Here is a 19,946-nt window from a genome sequence, read left to right as displayed (position 1 = left end):
GGAAATGTGAAGTGAAAAACACCCCAGGGCATGCAACACTGAGGCATAAACCATGCAGCAGAGATGGGAATACAGGCGGCTTTTAGGGTGCCCTACCTCCTTGTTCAAAAACCCATGAGAAGATCCCCAAGCATACTGCCAGAGCAGCCACTCTGGTGGTGACAGTGCCCCCAAGCTGAGCAAACCTGCAGGCATATGGCTATTTTCTGAAGAATAAGAGTAGCCATTTGGTACTCTGCATGGAGAATCAGAGGCCTGACGTTGAGGGACCTGGGCAAGCCACCTAGAAGTTTGGCTTGACATCTTTCACCTTTTAAGACAAACATCTCCATCCAGCAGCCCTTTGATGACAGAGCAGAGTGCAGGGGACCAAGAGATGGTCATATTCTCTGAGACAAATGCTGATTCCCAAAAAGGTCCTGGGGAGATAACATCCCAGAGGCTTATTTATGAGCAAAGGTAGATAAAAACTGCGAGACCATCGAACCATCTTATCATGTTAGATATGTATTTAACAGGCATAGCTTGGGGTGCCAGGTAAAACAGAGGGAACTCAGGGCATAATAAAAAGCAGGAAGACTGAAAGATCAAGTGAATGGCATGTTGGGTGACAGAGAAGCAAAGGACATGCGGAAAAGTTTGTAGGAGCATGCTGAAACCTAGCTGAAGGGAAGGCAGCATGGCTATAGTCTACACCCAGGGAAAGCTTGCTTGGCCGGTTTTTGGCAAGAGTCCTTCCCTCCCTCCCTCCCTTTCTCAGACAGGATGGACATTTAACATTCAGCAGCATAACTGGGGGAGATGATATTTATAAATGGGGAACAGGTGAATGGATACTGAAGAGAAATAGGCTGGGTGTGCCATTCTGTCATGTCCTGTTTATGCCAAAGGCAGGTTTGTGTTAACAGAGCACACATGGGATTGTCCTGCAACAGCAGTGGTATCTTGGCAGAAAGGGGATGATAGGGTGGAGTGGGGGCTGGTAGACAGGAGGACTCTCAAGTTCCAGTTTTTAAATGCTAGGGAGCAAGGAACAGTTTGGTCTCAGCTTTTTAGTCAAGAAATTGGATGCTGACTTTCTGTTCTATGCCCACTTTCTCTAAAACCCTAACAAATTTTGCAAAAGATATGGCACCATCCCTATCCTGATCAGCCTCCTGGATGGTCCTATGATGCTGCTTAGTTGCTCATCTGGGATATTCACTCCATCCGTCATGCATAGTACCTGGACAACTCATTGTGGGAGATCCTGTCATCTTTATCCAAATCATATAGCCAAAAAGCAAAGTATAGTTCGTTACTTCAGCTGTTGAGTGGTTCTGGTCCATTCTTATCTTGGCTCTTTGCACTATATTCAGTGGATTGGAAATGAACCAAAGTTTTTATGAATCAGTGGAAGCTTACCTGGTCTTCTCCCTCTGGAAAGAAGGCACTAATGAGCTGGCCCCCAGTGGGTTGATGACAAATTCTGGAATCAGCTGGAAATCTTCCCAGCTGAGGACCCCATTCTCGCCTTTGTCCAGGCTGGAGAACTGGCTGTAGAGGTGGGTGATCTGACTGTGGGAAAAGCTGGTCTCCTTGATCTCTAGTTCTTTACCTCACAGTAATGATGGAGGCCCCATCCCCAAGTGGGAGCTCCTCTAGGAGTGGCTGCACCTGAAGCAACAGTGGAACACTAAAGACAAAAGGAACTGTACACAAATATTGTACTCTAGTTGGTAAATTTGTTCTTCACAAGAGAATGAACTAGAAATTCTGAAACTACTTTATGTGCATGATAGGATTGAGCAAATATGTTGTGAATAATGATAATGAGTTTGTCACAGCTAGAGAAAGGAGTTACAAATAAAGAAAGGGGAAAGTCTAGAATGAATCCTTTAGTGTTGGATTACATCTGAAATATCAGTATAAATTCATATATATATTCTCAAACACAGAGAGAGATATATACATGTATATGCAGATAAATAGGCATAAAATAAATATGTGTATATGTGCATGTACAAGTATACAAACATATTTCTTAGCTCTGTCATCTGAGAGGGCCTTAGAAGCAATGATACTCTGGTAACATTGAGCACATCTACTGCCCACATCTCCTTTTTTTTTTTTTTTTTTTTAAAGATTTTATGTTTTTATTTGACAGAGAGAGAGCAAGAGAGCACAAGCAGGGGGAGTGGCAGGCAGAGGGAGAGGGACACTAAGGAGATTTGACAACAACTCCCTGCTTAGCAGGGAGCCTGATGAGAGGGTCAGTCCCAGGACCCTGGGATCATGACCTGAGCTGAAGGCAGACACTTAACCAATTGAGCCACCCAGGCACCTCATTACATCTTCCTTCTAAATACCATTCTCTAAAAAGATAAACCAGGGATCCTTGGAGAAATTTATTCAAGGGCTGGGCTAGGGGAAATGTAAGATAAGCCTAGAATATCTTAAGATGCTGAAAAGCAAGAAAGTGCTCAAAAAATAATAGGAGGCATGTCAAAAGGGCACAGAAGCCAACTTGAAGGAGCTCCCAATAGCTAAATCTGGGACACTTTGAGCAACAAAATAATGATAGTAATGGATTATAACTCAGAGAATAAATATCCCTGAGTTTATACTGATATAAGCAAATTGGGATAAATAAATAAATACATGCATGGGGGTGGGGTATTTCTTCCTTACAGAAGAGCTCTAATTAATAAATGTAGAAGTATCGATATAAATTTTAAAAATCACCATTAACCAAATATGACAGTAACAATTTTTATCGGCAATAATCATCGATGAATGCTAAAATTAGTTGGGTGAGACTATGTTGAGAAATAGGATGTGTGCATCATCTCAAAGTTTCTCCCCACAAGATACTTGTTGATTACAAACAGAAAACAGTAATTTTAGCTGCAGAAAGCTGACAGCCACCGTCTTAGCCAAGTGATCAAAATTAACATCAGCAGCAATAGGGCACAGCTGTATATGAATCTCCTGATATAATGCAATGAGATGACACTTCTGTGGGATTCTTGACAAAAATGTGTAACTTCAATCTAATCATAAGAAAATGTCAGACAACCCTAAATTAAGGAACATTCTAGAAAATAATTGGCCAGTACTCTCCAAAAGTGTCAAGGTCATTAAAGCAATGATTGAGGGATTACCACAAACTGAAGGACACTAAGGAGATTTGACAACTAAATGCAATGTGAGATCCTGGATTGGATCCTGGACCAGAAAAAGGACATTAGTAGGAAAACTGGTAAAAGCCAAATAAGGTTAATAAATTGGTAAATAGTATTCAGCAATGTTAATTTTCTGCTTTCAATAAATGTACCATGATTATGTAAGATGTTAACATTAGGGAAAGCTGGATAAAGAATATATGGGAATCTTCTCTACTACTTTTGCAACTTCTGTGTATTAATTATTTCAAAACAGAAAGTTAAAATACACACACACACACACACACACACACACACACACACACACACTTAGCCATAAATATTCCACAGTTCCTGGGTTGGGACTTGTACACCAGTGCCTATGATACGCCCTTATCCTCTGCTGAATGGGATGTCCAGCTCATCTGTTCTCATCAGTAAGGTCCCTTGGTCCAGGCCCAGATATGGGCCTCAAATACATGAGACATTGACCTGCTCTTCCCCCATGCAAGCCTAAGGCAGGCATTCCCAATAGATCGCAGCAATCTTTCCCACACAGTCCAGATAGCCACGACTGATCAAAGTCAGCACTTGAGCTGAAACATCTCCTATTGCTGCATTCAGCTTGCAGTCAGGTCTGTGGGGACCCTTGGAGTCTAAGTCCCTGCTTAGATTCTGAGGTCTAGACAGAAAAGCACAGAAATCATCCTTCCTGAAATGTGGTAATATGCTCCAGCAATTTCATCAAGCATCGCTCTCCAACCTTCATCAGTGATCCAGGGCTAGAATATCTAATGGTCTCTGTGGTAGCGGATGATGAAGCTTGACATGAGATGGAGCCCTATGGCAAAGGTTGATCAGGTTCCCGAGGAACACCAAGGCCTAAATCCTTATCATCAGGATTGACAGTTAACTCATTCCACCATATTGTGTTCAGTTACCCTCTTTGTCAGACTTCATAAAATTAGCCTGGGAAGAATATCAGGGATTCTTTGTCATTTCATAGCCTGATAGTTTTCTAACTTATCACACTGTGCATCCAGGGATTTTAAAATAAAAGTCTGTCAAATCATACTTTTTTTCTTACCAAGGAGGTGCATCTGAAGGACAGGGGGCATTCCAACAGCCTTACTGGGAAGTAAATGAAGACAATCACTCAAACTAGGACCCAGACCCCCATGGTCATAGTCCAGAGCTATAAACAATGACCATGTTCATTCTTCCATTTTCTATCAAGAAGAAGAAAATAAGTCTTATGAGAAAGCAGCTTCTGAGAAAAACTAAACTGGCTTACAGAAGAATGACAAGACTGGGAGTGGAGTCGGAGCCAAGAGAGGGCTTAAAGACTAGAGCTGGCAGGGGGCGCATTTCAACAGTATTTGGCCTGCCCTGAGATAAAGAGCTTTCTCACTGCCTCACTCTCTCTCCCATCCCCAGCTCTGTCTCCTCTCATCTAGCCTCTCCCCTCCTCTTTCCCCATGAGTCCTCACTAGAGATTTCTGATATTCTATTGGTTTACAAGACTGAGACTGAGAAATGCTGACCAAGCCTTTCCTTTGTTGTAAAAGAATTACACATACCACAGTGTCCTAGACAGGTCGTGTTTTGCTTTTATAAAATATCTTCATAGTTCTGCAAGCTCTCTCAGAAATATTCTGTTGTTTTATGACCTGTCTCAAAATGGTTCTGTCCATCCAAATTAAGTCTCTCTTGCTTCAGTCTAAATGTTTTCCTTCATCTCATCCAGTTTGCTCCTTTAAATCAATTAAGAAAAATTCTAACGTTGGTATGAGAATCTCTGACATAAAAATTCTTCCCTAATCCTAAACCTTCAATTCCTTCATTCTGCCTAAAAAGTTCAAATCCTTAGCCCAACTCTCCAGCCTCTGTATGATCCAGTCCTTAACTTTCCTTTCCAGACGGATTTCCCACAAATCCTTTGCACAGACCCTAGACCTCAGCCAAACCAAACTCCACGTGCTTCTTGAGAAAATATCCTGCATTCTCAAAACAGTATCTCCACTTGGAATGCCCTCTCTCCCACTGTGGCCTCTTATTTACTCCTTCATTTTGAAAAAAAACTTAACTGACACAAAAATGAGAGACATAATTTCTGCCATCCAGAATACATGGGATACTAGAGAAAATCGTATGTTACTAAGTATAAGGTATTAACACCTAACTGGTATGTGGTGTTAGAATGGGGTTGGATGTTAGGATTAAACTTCATGGTAAAGGGAGCATCTGAAAAGGCCTTGAAGGATGGGGTAGAATTTCAATATGTACACTGGGAAGAAAAGGATTATAGGCTGAGGAAACCGTGAGAGCAAGCTCACATAGGCGGGAGAAAATGAAGTGTGTATACATAAATTCAAATACTTTGGTTTGGCTGCAGTGCTTCAATACACCAGATCTTGAAGGACCTTGAATGTCAGACTAAAACGTATGAATCTATTCCACAGACATAGGAAATTATTGAAGAGTTTTGAGCACAGAAATAACATGATCAGAAAGAGCAGTGCTTTAGGAAGGTACCAGGCCGTGTGTATATAGGAAAAACTTCTTCAATTTCTAGAGGTTTCTTCTTGGTAAAGTAGGGAGAGAAGAGCCTGACATTAGTTTCAAATGTAAGACTACAGGAGTGGTGATGCCTGTCACATGCTCCATTTAACTCAGCTGTGTGGTCTTGCAAAAGGTAGACAGATCTTGGAGACTGGCTATAAGTAACTTGTGACTTTACTTGTAGCTGCTGTTGTGATATGGTGCGCTCCTTGGGGCAAGTCAGCACAGCACCTAGGACGTGGAACTATACAGCTACTGACCCCACCAAATACTTTTTCCCTCCATACCCATTTTTGAGAATCACCAGAAGCAGTTTGCTTTTGAGGCAACATCAGTTCTCCTGTCCTCTGCCATAAGGTGCAGAGATCATTATCATCTCGACAGCCCATGGAACATCACACTGGTTCCTGTTTTCCTCATAGGCTAAGGAACCAGTGGTAGCAAGTACTTTAGGTGTCTTAGACACAAGAAAGCCAGGGGTAAAAGCCTGGCACCATGTACCTCACCAGCCAGGGTCCAGCCAGGAACACAGAATCCATACCAGTTATTTTAACAGAGAGAACTCAGTATAGGGAAGGTACTGTAAAACTGACACAGCAAACGGGAAACGGAGGCGACACAGAGATAGTAACTGCCGAAAGGAGCTGACACGCCTGGGACAGAACCCACTAGGGAGCAGCTGGTGAGAAAGAAATGTTATTTTCAGAGTACCGACAGAGCGGAGTGCGGAAGAATAGATGTGCAGCTGACAGACAACAGCTGAAGAGGCAACACAATAGCTAATGACAGCATTAGCCAACAAGTCCGGTTAATATCGAATATTGTGAGAAATAAAGAAAATTCCTTATTGCAGATTTTAGTTTTGTAATTCTTTCTTTTTAAAACGTGAGCCTGGCTGTGGAGCAGCGAATAAAATTACTTCTTTGTACACATCGTTGCGGAATATGCTCAGATTCACGTTTTCTTGCACACCTGAGACATTTCACTGTTCTAAGTATAAGCAGACGATGGAACAGTACTCACAATAAAACGGAATGAATTACTGATACACACAACAACTTGGATGGATCTCAAAGACATTGTGCTGAGTGAAAGAAGCCAGTCTCAAAAGGTATGATTCCATTTGTATGACACTTTCAAAAAGACAAAACCATATGATGGAGAACAGGTTCTTGGTTGCCAGTGGCTAAGAGTGGGGAGAGACTATGACTCTAAAGGGATAGCACAAGGGACCTTTTTGAGGTAATGGAAATGTTCTGAATCCTGATAGTGGGAGGGTTACATGAGTCTATGCATGTGATAACGCTCATAGAGCTATATTTAAAAAAGTCACTCAAAAAGTGGGGGGGAAGGTAAAAAATAAAGGTGGAACATGCATGGCTTGTGCATGAGAACGTTTTTTCTTATTTTTTAAAAAATTTGCTGTGGTAAGGTTAAGTATGACCCTGCTGAGCTCTCGCCACAGCTGGAGTGAGTTACAAGGGAAAAGTGTCACTTGGAGTGAGACCAAATCTACAACATCTCTTCAGTTACTACACACCTTGGAGCTTCCAGCTGAGGGCAAGGCAGGAGGGCGAGGGAGGAATGCTGGCTGCTCCTGTGATCTGGGGAGGGTATTTGTGGCATCTGCAGCAGTTCGAAGCCTCCTTCTTCCCTCCACTTCAAAGCCTGGCCTGCCTTTTCCCCACTCATGTCTTTTATTTGGTGCTAGCAACCTTTGAGGACTGATACTGAATGGCCCTTGGCAGTGACCCCACTAATTGGCAAAGCTGGCCACAGGGGATGAATAAGACACTCACTGGCATCAACATCACACTGATCACGGTCCAGTGGGCCTTGTTTTATGTTCCCCTTGACAGTCCAGAGCAATTCCTGTGAATAAATGACGGAGCAGCAGCTGGAAGTGGTCTCCCTCCTGGCCCCCCTGGAGCCCTCTTTTCCATTCACATGGGGACTACCTTCCACACATGCTTCAAAGTAGAATTTTGTTATGCTCAGCACATTTAAATCATTTCATTAGTAGAACACCATTAAGCAAAGTGTTCCTGAACTTTAAAATATATAAAATCATTTTGCATTCCATCACCCAAAGAATTTTCCTTCAGTTCCAGCTGAGATCAAAAGGAGAGAGAGATTCTTGGCAGTTACATGCTGTCTTCCACAAAGCCTCTCTTGTGGTGGGAACTGCACCATTGCCACTGCATTCAAGTTCTGCTCACTAGGGGCCAATCTCATACCCAACACGTCTATAAGACTATCAGCAGGATGGGATTCAGAAGTGAATGAGCACATACTCTTTTGTGTTTGGCTTCTTTCACTCCGCATACTTTTTTGAGGTCAATGTTGCATGTATCAATACCGTGTTCTTTCTTATTACTGGGCAGTACTGCATTATATGAACACGGTAGTCCCCAATTTGTTTATCCATTCTGTTGTTGGTAGATATTTGAGGTGTTTCTAGTTGTGAGGACTTTTGGGGGGGACTTTTACGAATAAAGTTGCTATACATATTTTTGTGCAAGGGTTTTTGTGGACATACTCATTCTTCTTACCTCCATATACCTAAGAGGGAATTACAGGGGAGACATATGTTTAGGTTTGTTAGACACTGCCAGTCTCTGAAGTGGCTATCCCATTTTACACTTACCCTATCAATTTATGAGAGTTCTAGTTGCTCTTCATCTTTGCCAACACTTGTTATTATTGATCTTTTCAATTTTAGCCCCTCTAGTATATAGCACTATGTGCCTGTGGTTTTCATTTGAATTTTCCTGACGAGAAATGATGTTGAGGGCCTATGCATATGCTTATCAGCCTTTTGTATATTTCCTTTCGCCAAGTGCTTCTCAGGAGAGTTGAGGAAGTGGTGGTGGCAATATCTGTCAGGGAAGAGAAATAAAGGTATGATTTGAAAAGGAAACTTATCAATGATAAGGCCATTTTTCCTAGTCCTGAATATTTATGCATTTTGGTGTTTTAAATAGATAGTAATGTATAAAGTGGTTAAAAGAAGAACTTAGTAGGCACTTGTTCCTAAATATCTCCCTCCTGGCCTATAACTGCTATCCACAATTCTGCCTCAGAGCTGTGTTCCTTTGGGCTTCTCACTAGGAGTTCTCAGCACATTAATGTGAATGCATTTGTGGGCTTCTGTCAAGCCTCTTGGCTGGCTGGGAGTGCAGTGTGAAGGGTTTGGGCACTTGGGGGTGCTGCGTTCCAGCCCTCTGGGGAAGCATGAAGGCCCTGACTGCCTGGGAGAGAGTGGGGGAAAGGAAACACCAGGAAAGGGAAGAAAGGCTTAGGAGAGAAACACAGGCTGCCCCCTAAACTTTTACTTACTTCATTCTGTTTTCCCATGGTTATTCACTTTGGTAAATGTTGGAGTTGAGAAGAGAGGAAAGGGAGAAGTACAGTATGTGCCAGAAATGATGTTATTAAACATGTTTGGAAGAGCATAATGCCAGCCAATAGGAGACTCTGGGACAGTGTCATGGAATGAAAGTGCTAATGTAATCGCAGCAGGAAGAGTGCTAAGTGAAGAAGGTATTGCCAGATTCCTTTAAGCCTTCCAGAAAGATCAAGGCACTTCATGTTTATGTGCAACACATTCACACACTCCAGTAAAGAAAAATCTGAGGCAGACAAGGTCCCCCCCATCTCACAGATAGGCCATAACCTGTGCAGAAATGCAGGGACCTGGTCTAAGGACAAATAAGCCCCAGGGTAGAATGAAAATAAGGTCCTAGATCCCCTGACTAGGAACCCATGTGGCTTGCAGTGGACATCTTCACTCTGAAGTTTTATTCCTATATTCAAGCATACCACAGCATCCATTCTCTAGTTAATATTTCTCATGTTTAAGACAGCACGACAGTAATGAATCAGCTCTGAAAGTCAGCTGCTATAAATGCCACGTGTTATCAGTTAGATCACACACTAAAGCCAGATTTTCAAAACATTTCCTGCTGAAATACCCACAACATTTTAACAGATGTCTTTTGGAGAGTCTAGAAACAAAATAAGCTCCCATCAGCATATTAAATAAAACCCAAAAGAAGTAAAATGTGGAGGGATTATATTTTTCTTTTGGCAATAAGAGAAAGGTTGGGAAAAATCTTGAGATGTTTGGAGAAATGCTTGTTCATAGCCACAAAAGTGAAGAAATTAATAATGTGTTATTTCTTGTTCTGAACACTGACTGTAAGTATGTAACTCTAACTTTCGTTGACTCAGTTTCATGGGCAGGTAGGGAAAGGATCTGAGAGTGTAAATTATGGGCCAGCAGGGACAGAAATGGGGTGAAAGTATCAAAGAAGCATCTTTTGTCAGGAACAGGATGCGCAAGACTAGTGGTGGATGATTCTAAAATGGTGCATCTTGGAGGCTAAGGCCTCTCAAAATCAGGGGTAGGAGGGCCAGAATGGGAGCCTGGAAAAAGAAAGAGAAATTTTTATGTGTGTGTTTTTCTCCAACATTATGAAAAAATCTGAAAGTACAGAAAAGCCAAAAGAACTGTATAGTGATGAAAGAGATACCATTTTTCAGGTGACAATTTGTTTCCCCCGGGGGCTGATTTTGACCTTCAGAGAAATGTTCTTGAATGAATCAATGAGTGGTCTAAGAGGCTTCCCACACACTTCTTCTGGGGAAGCCAAGGCTGTTCACTGCTACTCCTGTATGCAGTATAATTCCAAAAGCAGGAGCGTCCTACGAGTCCGCTTCTGTTTTACCTATTGTTTGGGATGCTCCTTGCTCATGCCATCTCATCTCCTCCTTGCCTTGTTATCTTTGACTTTGTGCTGGATGTTGTACTGAAAGATTATCTGTGGAGATCATCTGATATTATGTCTTTTGAGAGGATTTCTGTTTGCTTATGCTAGGCACATGGGGGTGCTAGCTGCCAGGACAACAAATTTTATTTAAGCATTACCAAGGCAGTAGGAATACAGTTAGGAACAAGAAATGGTTTCTGCCCTTACAGGTCTTACTAAGAATAAGCAAAAGGATTCATTTAAATAGAGTCCTTAAAGGATAATTTAATTCATACAAGTCTGATCAGCATGCAGCTTTTCCTCACCTTATCCATGCGCACTGGTTAAGGAGTGGCATGCTGGACCATGCAGAGATGCCCTGAGGTAGCAGTTCTCTTTCAGTTTTATTTCTTAGGTAATTTTAGAAAAAAAATTCTAGGAACTGATTATTGCATTCACCATATAAAAGTCTAATCAGAAATAATCAGAACTATTTTACTTCTTTTGACCAAACACCCAGGAAAGAAATGCTTTAAAACACTACACTTAAGCAGTTACTAATTTCATGGCAGAAATAAAACTAAAGTCCATTTCAAGATTATAAGCTTAACTACTCTAAATCAACAGATCATTTAGAGGAGCTCAAGTGCTTCTGTTGTGGTGGTAGAACCAAAGAACAAAGTCCTTCCACACACAAGCTCCAGAGTACCTAGTTTCAGCCTTCACAAGCTGGAGGTTGGAGCTCCTATCAAAATAGTGGAGAGGCGGATTAGCTGAGAAGGAATTTTCAGTGGAGTGTAACCTACAGAGACCCTGACTTAACAATGGTTGACCAAAAAAGAACAGTCTCTCTCTGGACTTGCCGTCCTTAGTCATTTCCAAATGTTATCTCGTACTTATTTAATGGCATGGGGGGGGGTGGTTCTCAAACTGATGAAAACTAAAAACCACTCCTCATCCCTCACTCCTGGAGAAAATACTCAATACGAGAGCTGACTTAGAAGATTAAAGAAAAATTGGACAGCCACATGCAGAAGAACAAAACTGGACCATTTCCTTACACCACACACAAAAATAGACTCCAAATGGTTGAAAGACCTAAATGTGAGACAAGAGTCCATCAAAATCCTAAAGGGGAACACAGGCAGCAACCTCTTCGACCTCAGCCACAGCAGCTTCTTCCTAGACATTGCCAAAGGCAAGGGAAGCAAGGGCAAAAATGAACTATTGGGACTTCAAGATAAAAAGCTTTTGCACAGCAAAAGAAACAGTCAACAAAACCAAAAGACAACCCACAGAATGGGAGAAGATATTTGCAAATGACATATCCGATAAAGGGCTAGTATCCAAAATCTATAAAGAACTTATCAAACTCAACACCCAAAGAACAAACAATCCAATCAAGAAATGGGCAGAAGACATGAACAGACATTTTTCCAAAGAAGACATCCAAATGGCCAACAGACACATGAAAAAGTGTTCAACATCGCTCGGCATCAGGGAAATCCAAATCAAAACCTCAATGAGAAACCACCTCACACCAGTCAGAATGGCTAAAATTAACAAGTCAGGAAACGACAGATGTTGGCGGGGATGCGGAGAAAGGGGAACCCTCCTACACTGTTGGTGGGAATGCAAGCTGGTGCAGCCACTCTGGAAAACAGTATGGAGGTTCCTCAAACAGTTGAAAATAGAGCTACCCTATGACCCAGCAATTGCACTCCTGGGTATTTACCCCAAAGATACAAATGTAGGGATCCGAAGGGCTACGTGCACCCTGATGTTGATAGCAGCAATGTCCACAATAGCCAAACTATGGAAAGAGCCAAGATGTCCATCAACAGATGAATGGATAAAGAAGAAGCGGTATATATATACAATGGAATATTATGCAGCCATCAAAAGGAATGAAATCTTGCCATTTGCAACGACATGGATGGAACTGGAGGGTATTATGCTGAGCGAAATAAGTCAATCAGAGAAAGGCATGTATCATATGATCTCACTGATACGAGAAATTCTTAATCTCAGGAAACAAACTGAGGGTTGCTGGAGTGGTGGTGGGGTGGGAGGGATGGGGTGGCTGGGTGATAGACATTGGGGAGGGTATGTGCTATGGTGAGCGCTGTGAATTGTGTAAGACTGTTGAATCACAGACCTGTACCTCTGAAACAAATAATACATTATATGTTTAAAAAAAAAAGAAGATAACAGGAAGGGAAAAATGAAGGGGGGGAGAAATCGAAGGGGGAGACGAACCATGAGAGACTATGGACTCTGAGAAACAAAGTGAGGGTTCTAGAGGGGAGGGCGTGGGGGGATGGGTTAGCTTGGTGATGGGTATTAAAGAGGGCACGTACTGAATGGAGCACTGGGTGTTATACACAAACAATGAATCACGGAACACTACATCAACTAATGATGTAATGTGTGGTGATTAACATAACAATAAAAAATCATAAAAAAAGATTAAAGACAAACTACCAGAATTAATATATTAATATTAATATCATTAATATGTTTTATGCCCTGCAGTTTTCTGCTGTGTAATTTTTTAAATCCTTTCATGAGACACCAGAGCCTTTGGTTTCTTGGAAACAGGTTCCTTTACCATACAGTCTTTGCTTTCGGGCTCCCTTTCTCCTGCTTCCATGAGTTTGCTCTCTACTTTGCATACCCCGGGGTCTTACTTGAGACCTACACATGACTATCTGTGACTGATTCTTAGGAGAGAGCCAGGTTAATGTCTGAACTCAGGCCACATACAGCACATCTGTCAAAATGATCATTTTCAGTGAGGGAGCCATAGACCCTAGAAAATCATTTGTCTTAAATAACATCTAGATCAAAGTCAACTGGGCCTGAGGAAATGGCATTTGCTTTGCTTAAAAATTAATGAGCAACCCTGTCACTTAAAATTTAGAAACTTAGAATAGAATTAGACCTTGAGTGTTCCACCTCCAAAACAGATGTCTGCCATAGGCTTAAGAATATTTAGAACTGGAATATATTAATACTGAGCCTCTGATGGAACCAAACGTTGCTTGTGTTTTCCTCTATTTGTTTTCACCTACTTGCATTAAGATGGTCAGTACCCTTGGATTCTGTGGTGTCTGCTTCCTCCTGATATCTTGAGGACAAACCTTACTTTTTTGGGGTTTCCCATCACTGCTAAAACACACAGGGCTCATATCATTCCAGTGTACCAATAATTTGTTGAACTCCTACGATGAGGAGGCATTTTGCTGGCATCATGGAAAACTGAAAAGAAAATCAAATATGGCTCCTGACCCCTAAGAACTCATAATCTAATAGAAGAAAAAGACACATCCAGGAGGAATTCAGGTTACGTTAAAGCAATGCTATATGGAAAGTGCTATAACAGAGGCCTAATTGAATCCACAGCTGACATGGTTTAGAGTTTAAGACAGTTTCAATGTCCTTCTCAGTAGATCCTGAAAAGGGGATTCTAGTTACCTGATTATTCTCCAAACAGGATGGGCTACATCATTTGTGGGGCCCAGTGCAAAATGAAGGTGCAGGGCCCCTTACTCAAAAAAGCATGGTGTCCTTCTGAGTGTGGGGCTCTGTCACATGCCCTTGAACCCAGCCCTATCTTCAAATACCGTCTATGAATATGAGGAAGAGGCAAATTTTAAGCAGCCTGGATGAAGAAAGTGCACACAGGGAATTTTCTTCCAAGTAGTTCACAGGAAAATAAACTCACTCTAAGGAAAGAGACGAATTCAGTCTTTCCCAAATTAACAAATGGGACTGGGATCTAAAGGAAAGTTACCATTTGCAAAGTCAATGTCACAGATATGGCACAGCTACAAGGTAAGGGTAATAATAATAGTAGCAGCAGCAGGGGTAGTAGCTGACAAACGTACAGAGCTTATTAAGTGCCACCATTCTTCACAGTCTATTCTGTCGACTTGCTCATTTAATCCTCAAAACAGCCCTGGAGGACGGACAGATGCTATTATTGCCCTAACTTACAGATGAGGAAACTGACCTTAGAAAGGCTGAGTAACTGTCCCTGGTCACAGAGCAAATAAATGGTAGAACCAGGATTTGAACTCTGACAGTCGAGCTCCAAAGTCCGTGCTCTTAGCCACTATTTTTTATGCTATTTCTCATAAAATAAGGACAGATATGGAGGGAAGGAAGGGAGGGAGTCATCCCAGTATATTCATTCATTAATGTTTTAGATTTGGCTTAACCAGGACGTACTGTGTGTTGTGTACATGTTTTTAATTTTTCCTTTTTTTGCATTTCATGTTCATAGTTTAACAGCACCCGTTCGCCCTCCCCCACTGAGTGTTGCCACATGACCCCATGGAGTAGAAAGGTACTGGTTCTGAGAACATTCCATCACAGCCCTATCCCATTCTCTCCAGACACTTTCTTCTCTCTTTTAACTATGGCAAACTCTGTTGTTTCTAACTAACAGGTATTCTTCTAAATCTCCTTCAAGAGTGATATTTTCCTAACTTGAATTAAATATCATTTAGACAGCCATGTCATTGGCTTTCTTTCCCACTTACTTTCCCCCTCTAAATTGCAATTAAGGCTCTGTTCAAGATGGGCATCACCTAATGCCACTCCTGGACCTTATAGTTCAAAGGAAAGTGATTCCAACTTTGCCCTATATTTATCAGACCTGTAAATACAGGTTCGGCTTCTCAAATCAAAAAAGAGAATAGAACAAAAGGATTCTCTGGCAGCCAGTCGTCCCTGTCGCCATTAAATAAAACGTGCTTTTGGCTGCTGGTCAGAGCCTTTAGTCAGGTCACTATTCTTTCTTTGTTTCCCAGTCCATTGTTATTCAAGGAAGGAATCGCCTACAAAATGTGGCCTCTGGTGGTGGGGGTTTCTCTCCAGCTCCTGCTCTTTCTCCCTCTTTTTCTGTCTCTCTTTTTGCATGCACCAAACTTTTTTTTTTTCTTTTTGGAAGTTACCTAGGAAACAAAGTCTTTTGTGCTCCAACTTTATTTGAGCTATTCGCTTCACTGGGAATCTGCACAAAAGCTGGAGAGAGAAAGAAGGTTGCAATGTTTTACTAAAATGTTCATGGCGAACACATTTTTCTCAAGGGGGGGAATCATATCCTGTTGGGTGTGTTGGGGGGCTTTGCAGATACCTCTGACAAGGTAAGCAAAAGCTGGGGGGTTAACTTAAACAAGTGGCTCTGGAATCTTGTAAGAGGACCTGAGAACAGTTTGACAATATGTGAAATCCTGAGTCAGCAGGACATGATGCTTCCAAAGGTGAGGATGAGAAATTTTTTCATGACTTTAGGAGTTTACTCCAGTTAAAACTTAACTGGAGTAAGAGGGAAAAATATTTATTTTATACAAACACTCACCTTCCTCCAAATTATGGAAAGAAAGAAAACTAGGGTCAGTGGTGAAAACTGGGTCTTTTAATAATCTGGTTTAGAAGCCCAACCCTGAAATCAAAATTGGAATGGAGGCTTTTTAATAATCTGGGTTAGGAGCCCTGCCCTGAAATAAAAGGCAGATAATATTAATATCTATCAAGGGCTTGGATGGAGAATTTTCAAATGTCATACAGAAGTCAAGGCCTCTAACTCCACAACTAGAAGAAAAGCTTCCCACTGCAAAAGCTGAAAGAAATGAAGACCCTTTACTCTTCCGAATTTGAAAAAGAAACTCTCTTGAATCTTTCTCTCCATTAACTGCTTTTGTATTTTCCACTATAGTAAGTGGGGGAGGGGAGCTGCTTTTCCATGTGCACACAGTGTTGATGAAACTGCATTTTTGAAATGTTATTCACAAAAACCACAGTCCTGCAGTAAAATTAACTCCTTGTGATTTAAGCCAGCCTCTCAGATTAGATAGGCTTGTCCTTCTGGTGATGTGTTCTGGAATGTTTCCTGACTCCAGGTTTTCTGGCACGTTTTCTGAACCTTTCATAGGCATCTAAATCATCTTCTCCCTTTGATCCCAGTCATCTAGAGCTCTCGAGACTTTCATTATCAATATATGGATATCCAGAATCTACCTGTCACTGGATTAAAGATTAAGATTTTTCTTCAGTTTTGAAGTTGGGGTCCTATGGCTACCTTGTCTCTCCTCTTAATTCCATTTAACCTGAAAAGCATGTTTATTAAGTCCATTTTTTCTTTTGTGTCGCTTGACTATTGAAATTATAACTTTCAATTATTGGTGCTTACTAACTATTTCTAGGACTTCTTCCTTTGACCTAAAAGCTTATTTCTGACCTCACTGTTCTTAACTGTGAAATTCCTCAATATGTGTGCTCACATATAAACCATTCTGGCTAAGTCTGAATGTACTTCATTTGCAGTCCCATCCCCCGGAGGATGAAGATACAGATGTCATGTTAGGGCAGAGGCCGAAAAACCCAGTACACAATATCCCCTCCACGCTGGACAAGCAGACCAACTGGAGCAAAGCACTGCCTCTCCCAACACCAGAGGAGAAGATGAAACAAGATGCCCAAGTGATTTCTTCCTGCATTATTCCCATCAATGTCACTGGTACCGTTCTGTTCTTTTCTTAGGGGTACAATATTGTGTTTTAAATGTGTTCAAAACCTGTGCTGCTGGGCGGACCAGTTAAGAATACCGCTTTGTAAACAAGCAATACCTTTTTCATCAGAATACAACCCAGAAGATGTTCAATATGCTTTTGTCAGGTTTTGAACATACATTTGCATATGTTCTGCTGGGCCGCTTGTTATGTAAATGATGGACAGTTTCTTTTTGAAAAAAGTCACCAAATAGCTCTTTGGTCATAGCTGACTGAAATAATGGAGAAAGCGGCAGTGATTAGTCATATGATAATGATGCATGGCACAGCAAGAAAGAAAACAGCAAACCCCAGGTCTCTCAAACTGCAAGTAATGATCCTGTAGACCAACTATAAAATCTGTTTTCAGGCTTCTTTGGATAAAGGTAGGCTTGTTTAAAAGATCGTTTAGGTTTCTGCATCGATTATGGTGATTTCTGAACTAAAAATATGTGGATTCAAAGATGAAGGCTGAATTCTATTCTAATCCAGCTAGCCTGGCTTACATTCCTCTCTGTTTTCCTCTTCTTGTGTACTGAGAGTTTGAATATTAGTCTAGGTCGAACGAAGCCTGTCCAGACTTTTCTTGAAAAGTTTACCTGTAGAGACTGTAGATTCCAGGATGGGACCTGGTAATCTTAGCTGTAAGTGAAATGATGTTATGAAATATTCTCACTTTCACAGACAGACAGAAAATGATCTATCCATTGGGCTTTCTTTAAACATCTCTAATAGTTATATTTTAATTTATTTGTATATTGAAAATTTCACAATGGCCACATTACTACTTTTATCCTGGTACCATGTGACTACAGGTTGCATGTCACTCAAGATGCATTTTGGACATGGCTATTATTAATTCCACTCAGATTTCTCTCACATAAAGTGGAGAGCAAATGACCAGATATCCAGGACAGATATTATTTCCTTCCTGAAAAACAGGAATTCTGGTTGATCAGCTCGTTATGAGCTAGGAGTAATTTTCCTGATGACTTACTCAACTTGCAGGATAAATTATTCTAAGGATGCATACTTTATCTGATCTCCATAATCTAAATGGGCTGGGTTAGGTAGATGTCAAAATGTATCATTTTGGCATCCTCTTAAACTAACTTTCCCTTCTGGGAACATTTGATTACAAGCAGCACCTGCTTTCTTCATAGCACTGTAAGTAAATCTTGTTTTCAAATTTAGTTCTTTGATTATGGGTCTTGTGATTCAGGAAAAGGGAAGATCTTTCCTTCTGCTTTATTTCAGGAACTCTCAGACTAAAGCCCAGATTATATGTTGATTTCAAGAGCTTTAATGAAAAAGCTGCTAATTATGTCCATATAACATAAAGTGTGTCTGTGTGCCATGTGTTCTATAATTATTATGAGTAGAATGAAAGATCTTAATTTTTGGCTGGAGCTAAGAAAGGAAAATTCCATTAGTATGAATTCTCCAATAATATTATAATTAGTCATCATATGACATCTCACAGATTTTTTTCAAAAGTGAGTTCTGGAAACTGTTGTCACTGTGATGCTAAGCAGAACTCAAATTGCTTCATTTTACAGCTGAGCTGAGGTTTAACACGCCATCCTGCTCTATGCGTAACAATCAGGATAAATGATGAGGCAACCAGATTCCAATGCACTTTTGGCATCCTGACTTTCTGAGGCAAAGCTCACTCTGAAAAATCCATGGCACATGCCTGTGCCAGACAGGAGTGTGAATTCCTCACCTCCTTCTTCACCATTCTAGTTTTGATAAGACTGCATGTAGTGTATCAATAATGTGATTATGGAGAGAGAAACAAACAAGCATCAAGGTTTGGCCCCTGTATTTATAAAAGCAAACGGACCCTCATTGTAAAGACTGGGAATTCCAGCTTCATTTACAGCTGAAAGAGAATGTAGATCCACTTAAGTAGAGAACTGAGAACTGCCTTGTATTCTTATTTTATATTGTAAGACACTGGTGCCATACCAAAAAGTGTCCAACTGAGTCAGTAGAAGAAAGTAGAGTTCAGTGATGATTTAAAAACAAACCTCTAGGCTACTTTCTCCTCACAGAAGGAGTGTGTGTGTGTGTGTGTGTGTGTGTGTTGTGTTGTGTGTAGGGTTGGGGTGCAGTGGGTAGAGAGAGGGAAAAAAAAAACCTCACAAAGATGCTTTTAATGAAGAAATGGGTCAGGATATGCTAGCTGAACTAATTCAGGTTAACATCTTGGCTCTGGATCTACTACTATGCAAAGACAGGTTCAGCGAGCCCAGAAATAGAAGTAACTAAAGGTTGTAAGTCCTTCAGGAGCTGTTTCTGTGTGCGAGTGATTCTTTGATGTTATTTTTCTCTCCTCTTTCTTTTGATTTTCCTTCTTTGCTTGTTACTCTTGGCAGTGCAAGCTGTTGTGCAGAGCTGCATTTAGAAGTAAAGCTTAATGTACTGCAGAGTAATTTAAATAAGAGCTGAATAAGGGCTCCCTTATATTTATTCACGGGCTTAATCCAAACTCTTCCTTTACTTCCAATCAATAAATATCACTGTGTTCCAAGCAAATGAAAATTTGTTTGCCGTTTCTAAAGGCTAATGAGACCTATTTGTGGGTTGCAGGAGTTGGTTTTGACAGAGAGGCTAGTATACGCTGCTCTCTTGTTCATTCACAATCCGTACTACAGCGGAGACGGAAACTGAGGAGGAGGAAAACCATCTCGGGTATCCCCAGAAGAGTCCAACAAGAAATAGGTGTAGTATAAAACTGTTAATGGTTAACATTCTGTTGGGTGTCAATTAGAAGGAGATGAAATGGAAGCCGGCCTTTTCATCAGCTTCCTTAAAGATCGTCAGTGTTGTAACTTGGAGAGGTTTTGAAATGGCGTGTACTTGTTCTGTGTTCAGCAAGCCGGGTGGTATTACTTTTTGAATCTCTGTTCTTGACTGTGAAGATTTAA

The 19,946-nt window shown here is 41.1% G+C and overlaps 1 protein-coding gene and 1 pseudogene across 2 annotated transcripts in view; one reads left to right on the top strand and one right to left on the bottom strand.

Moving 5' to 3' along the window:
* The window catches only part of NHS (NHS actin remodeling regulator), a 350,037-nt gene that overhangs the window by 318,806 nt on the left and 11,285 nt on the right, over positions 1-19,946 (top strand). Inside the window, exons 4-6 of one of the 2 annotated variants that reach the window (XM_027608734.1) lie at positions 14,745-14,807; positions 16,790-16,982; positions 19,609-19,740. In XM_027608734.1, coding sequence (XP_027464535.1) covers positions 14,745-14,807; positions 16,790-16,982; positions 19,609-19,740 — 388 coding nt within the window. The remainder of the gene's footprint in view (positions 1-14,744; positions 14,808-16,789; positions 16,983-19,608; positions 19,741-19,946) is intronic. The other variant, XM_027608735.1, reaches the window with a different exon arrangement.
* Positions 1,053-1,622, bottom strand: LOC113931150 (annotated as a pseudogene).

This window comes from Zalophus californianus, chromosome X, assembly GCF_009762305.2.
Source record: "Zalophus californianus isolate mZalCal1 chromosome X, mZalCal1.pri.v2, whole genome shotgun sequence".
NCBI classification, from domain to species: Eukaryota; Metazoa; Chordata; class Mammalia; order Carnivora; family Otariidae; genus Zalophus; species Zalophus californianus.
Note: the sequence above shows the minus strand (reverse complement) of the source record. Positions and strands in the feature narration are given on the sequence as shown.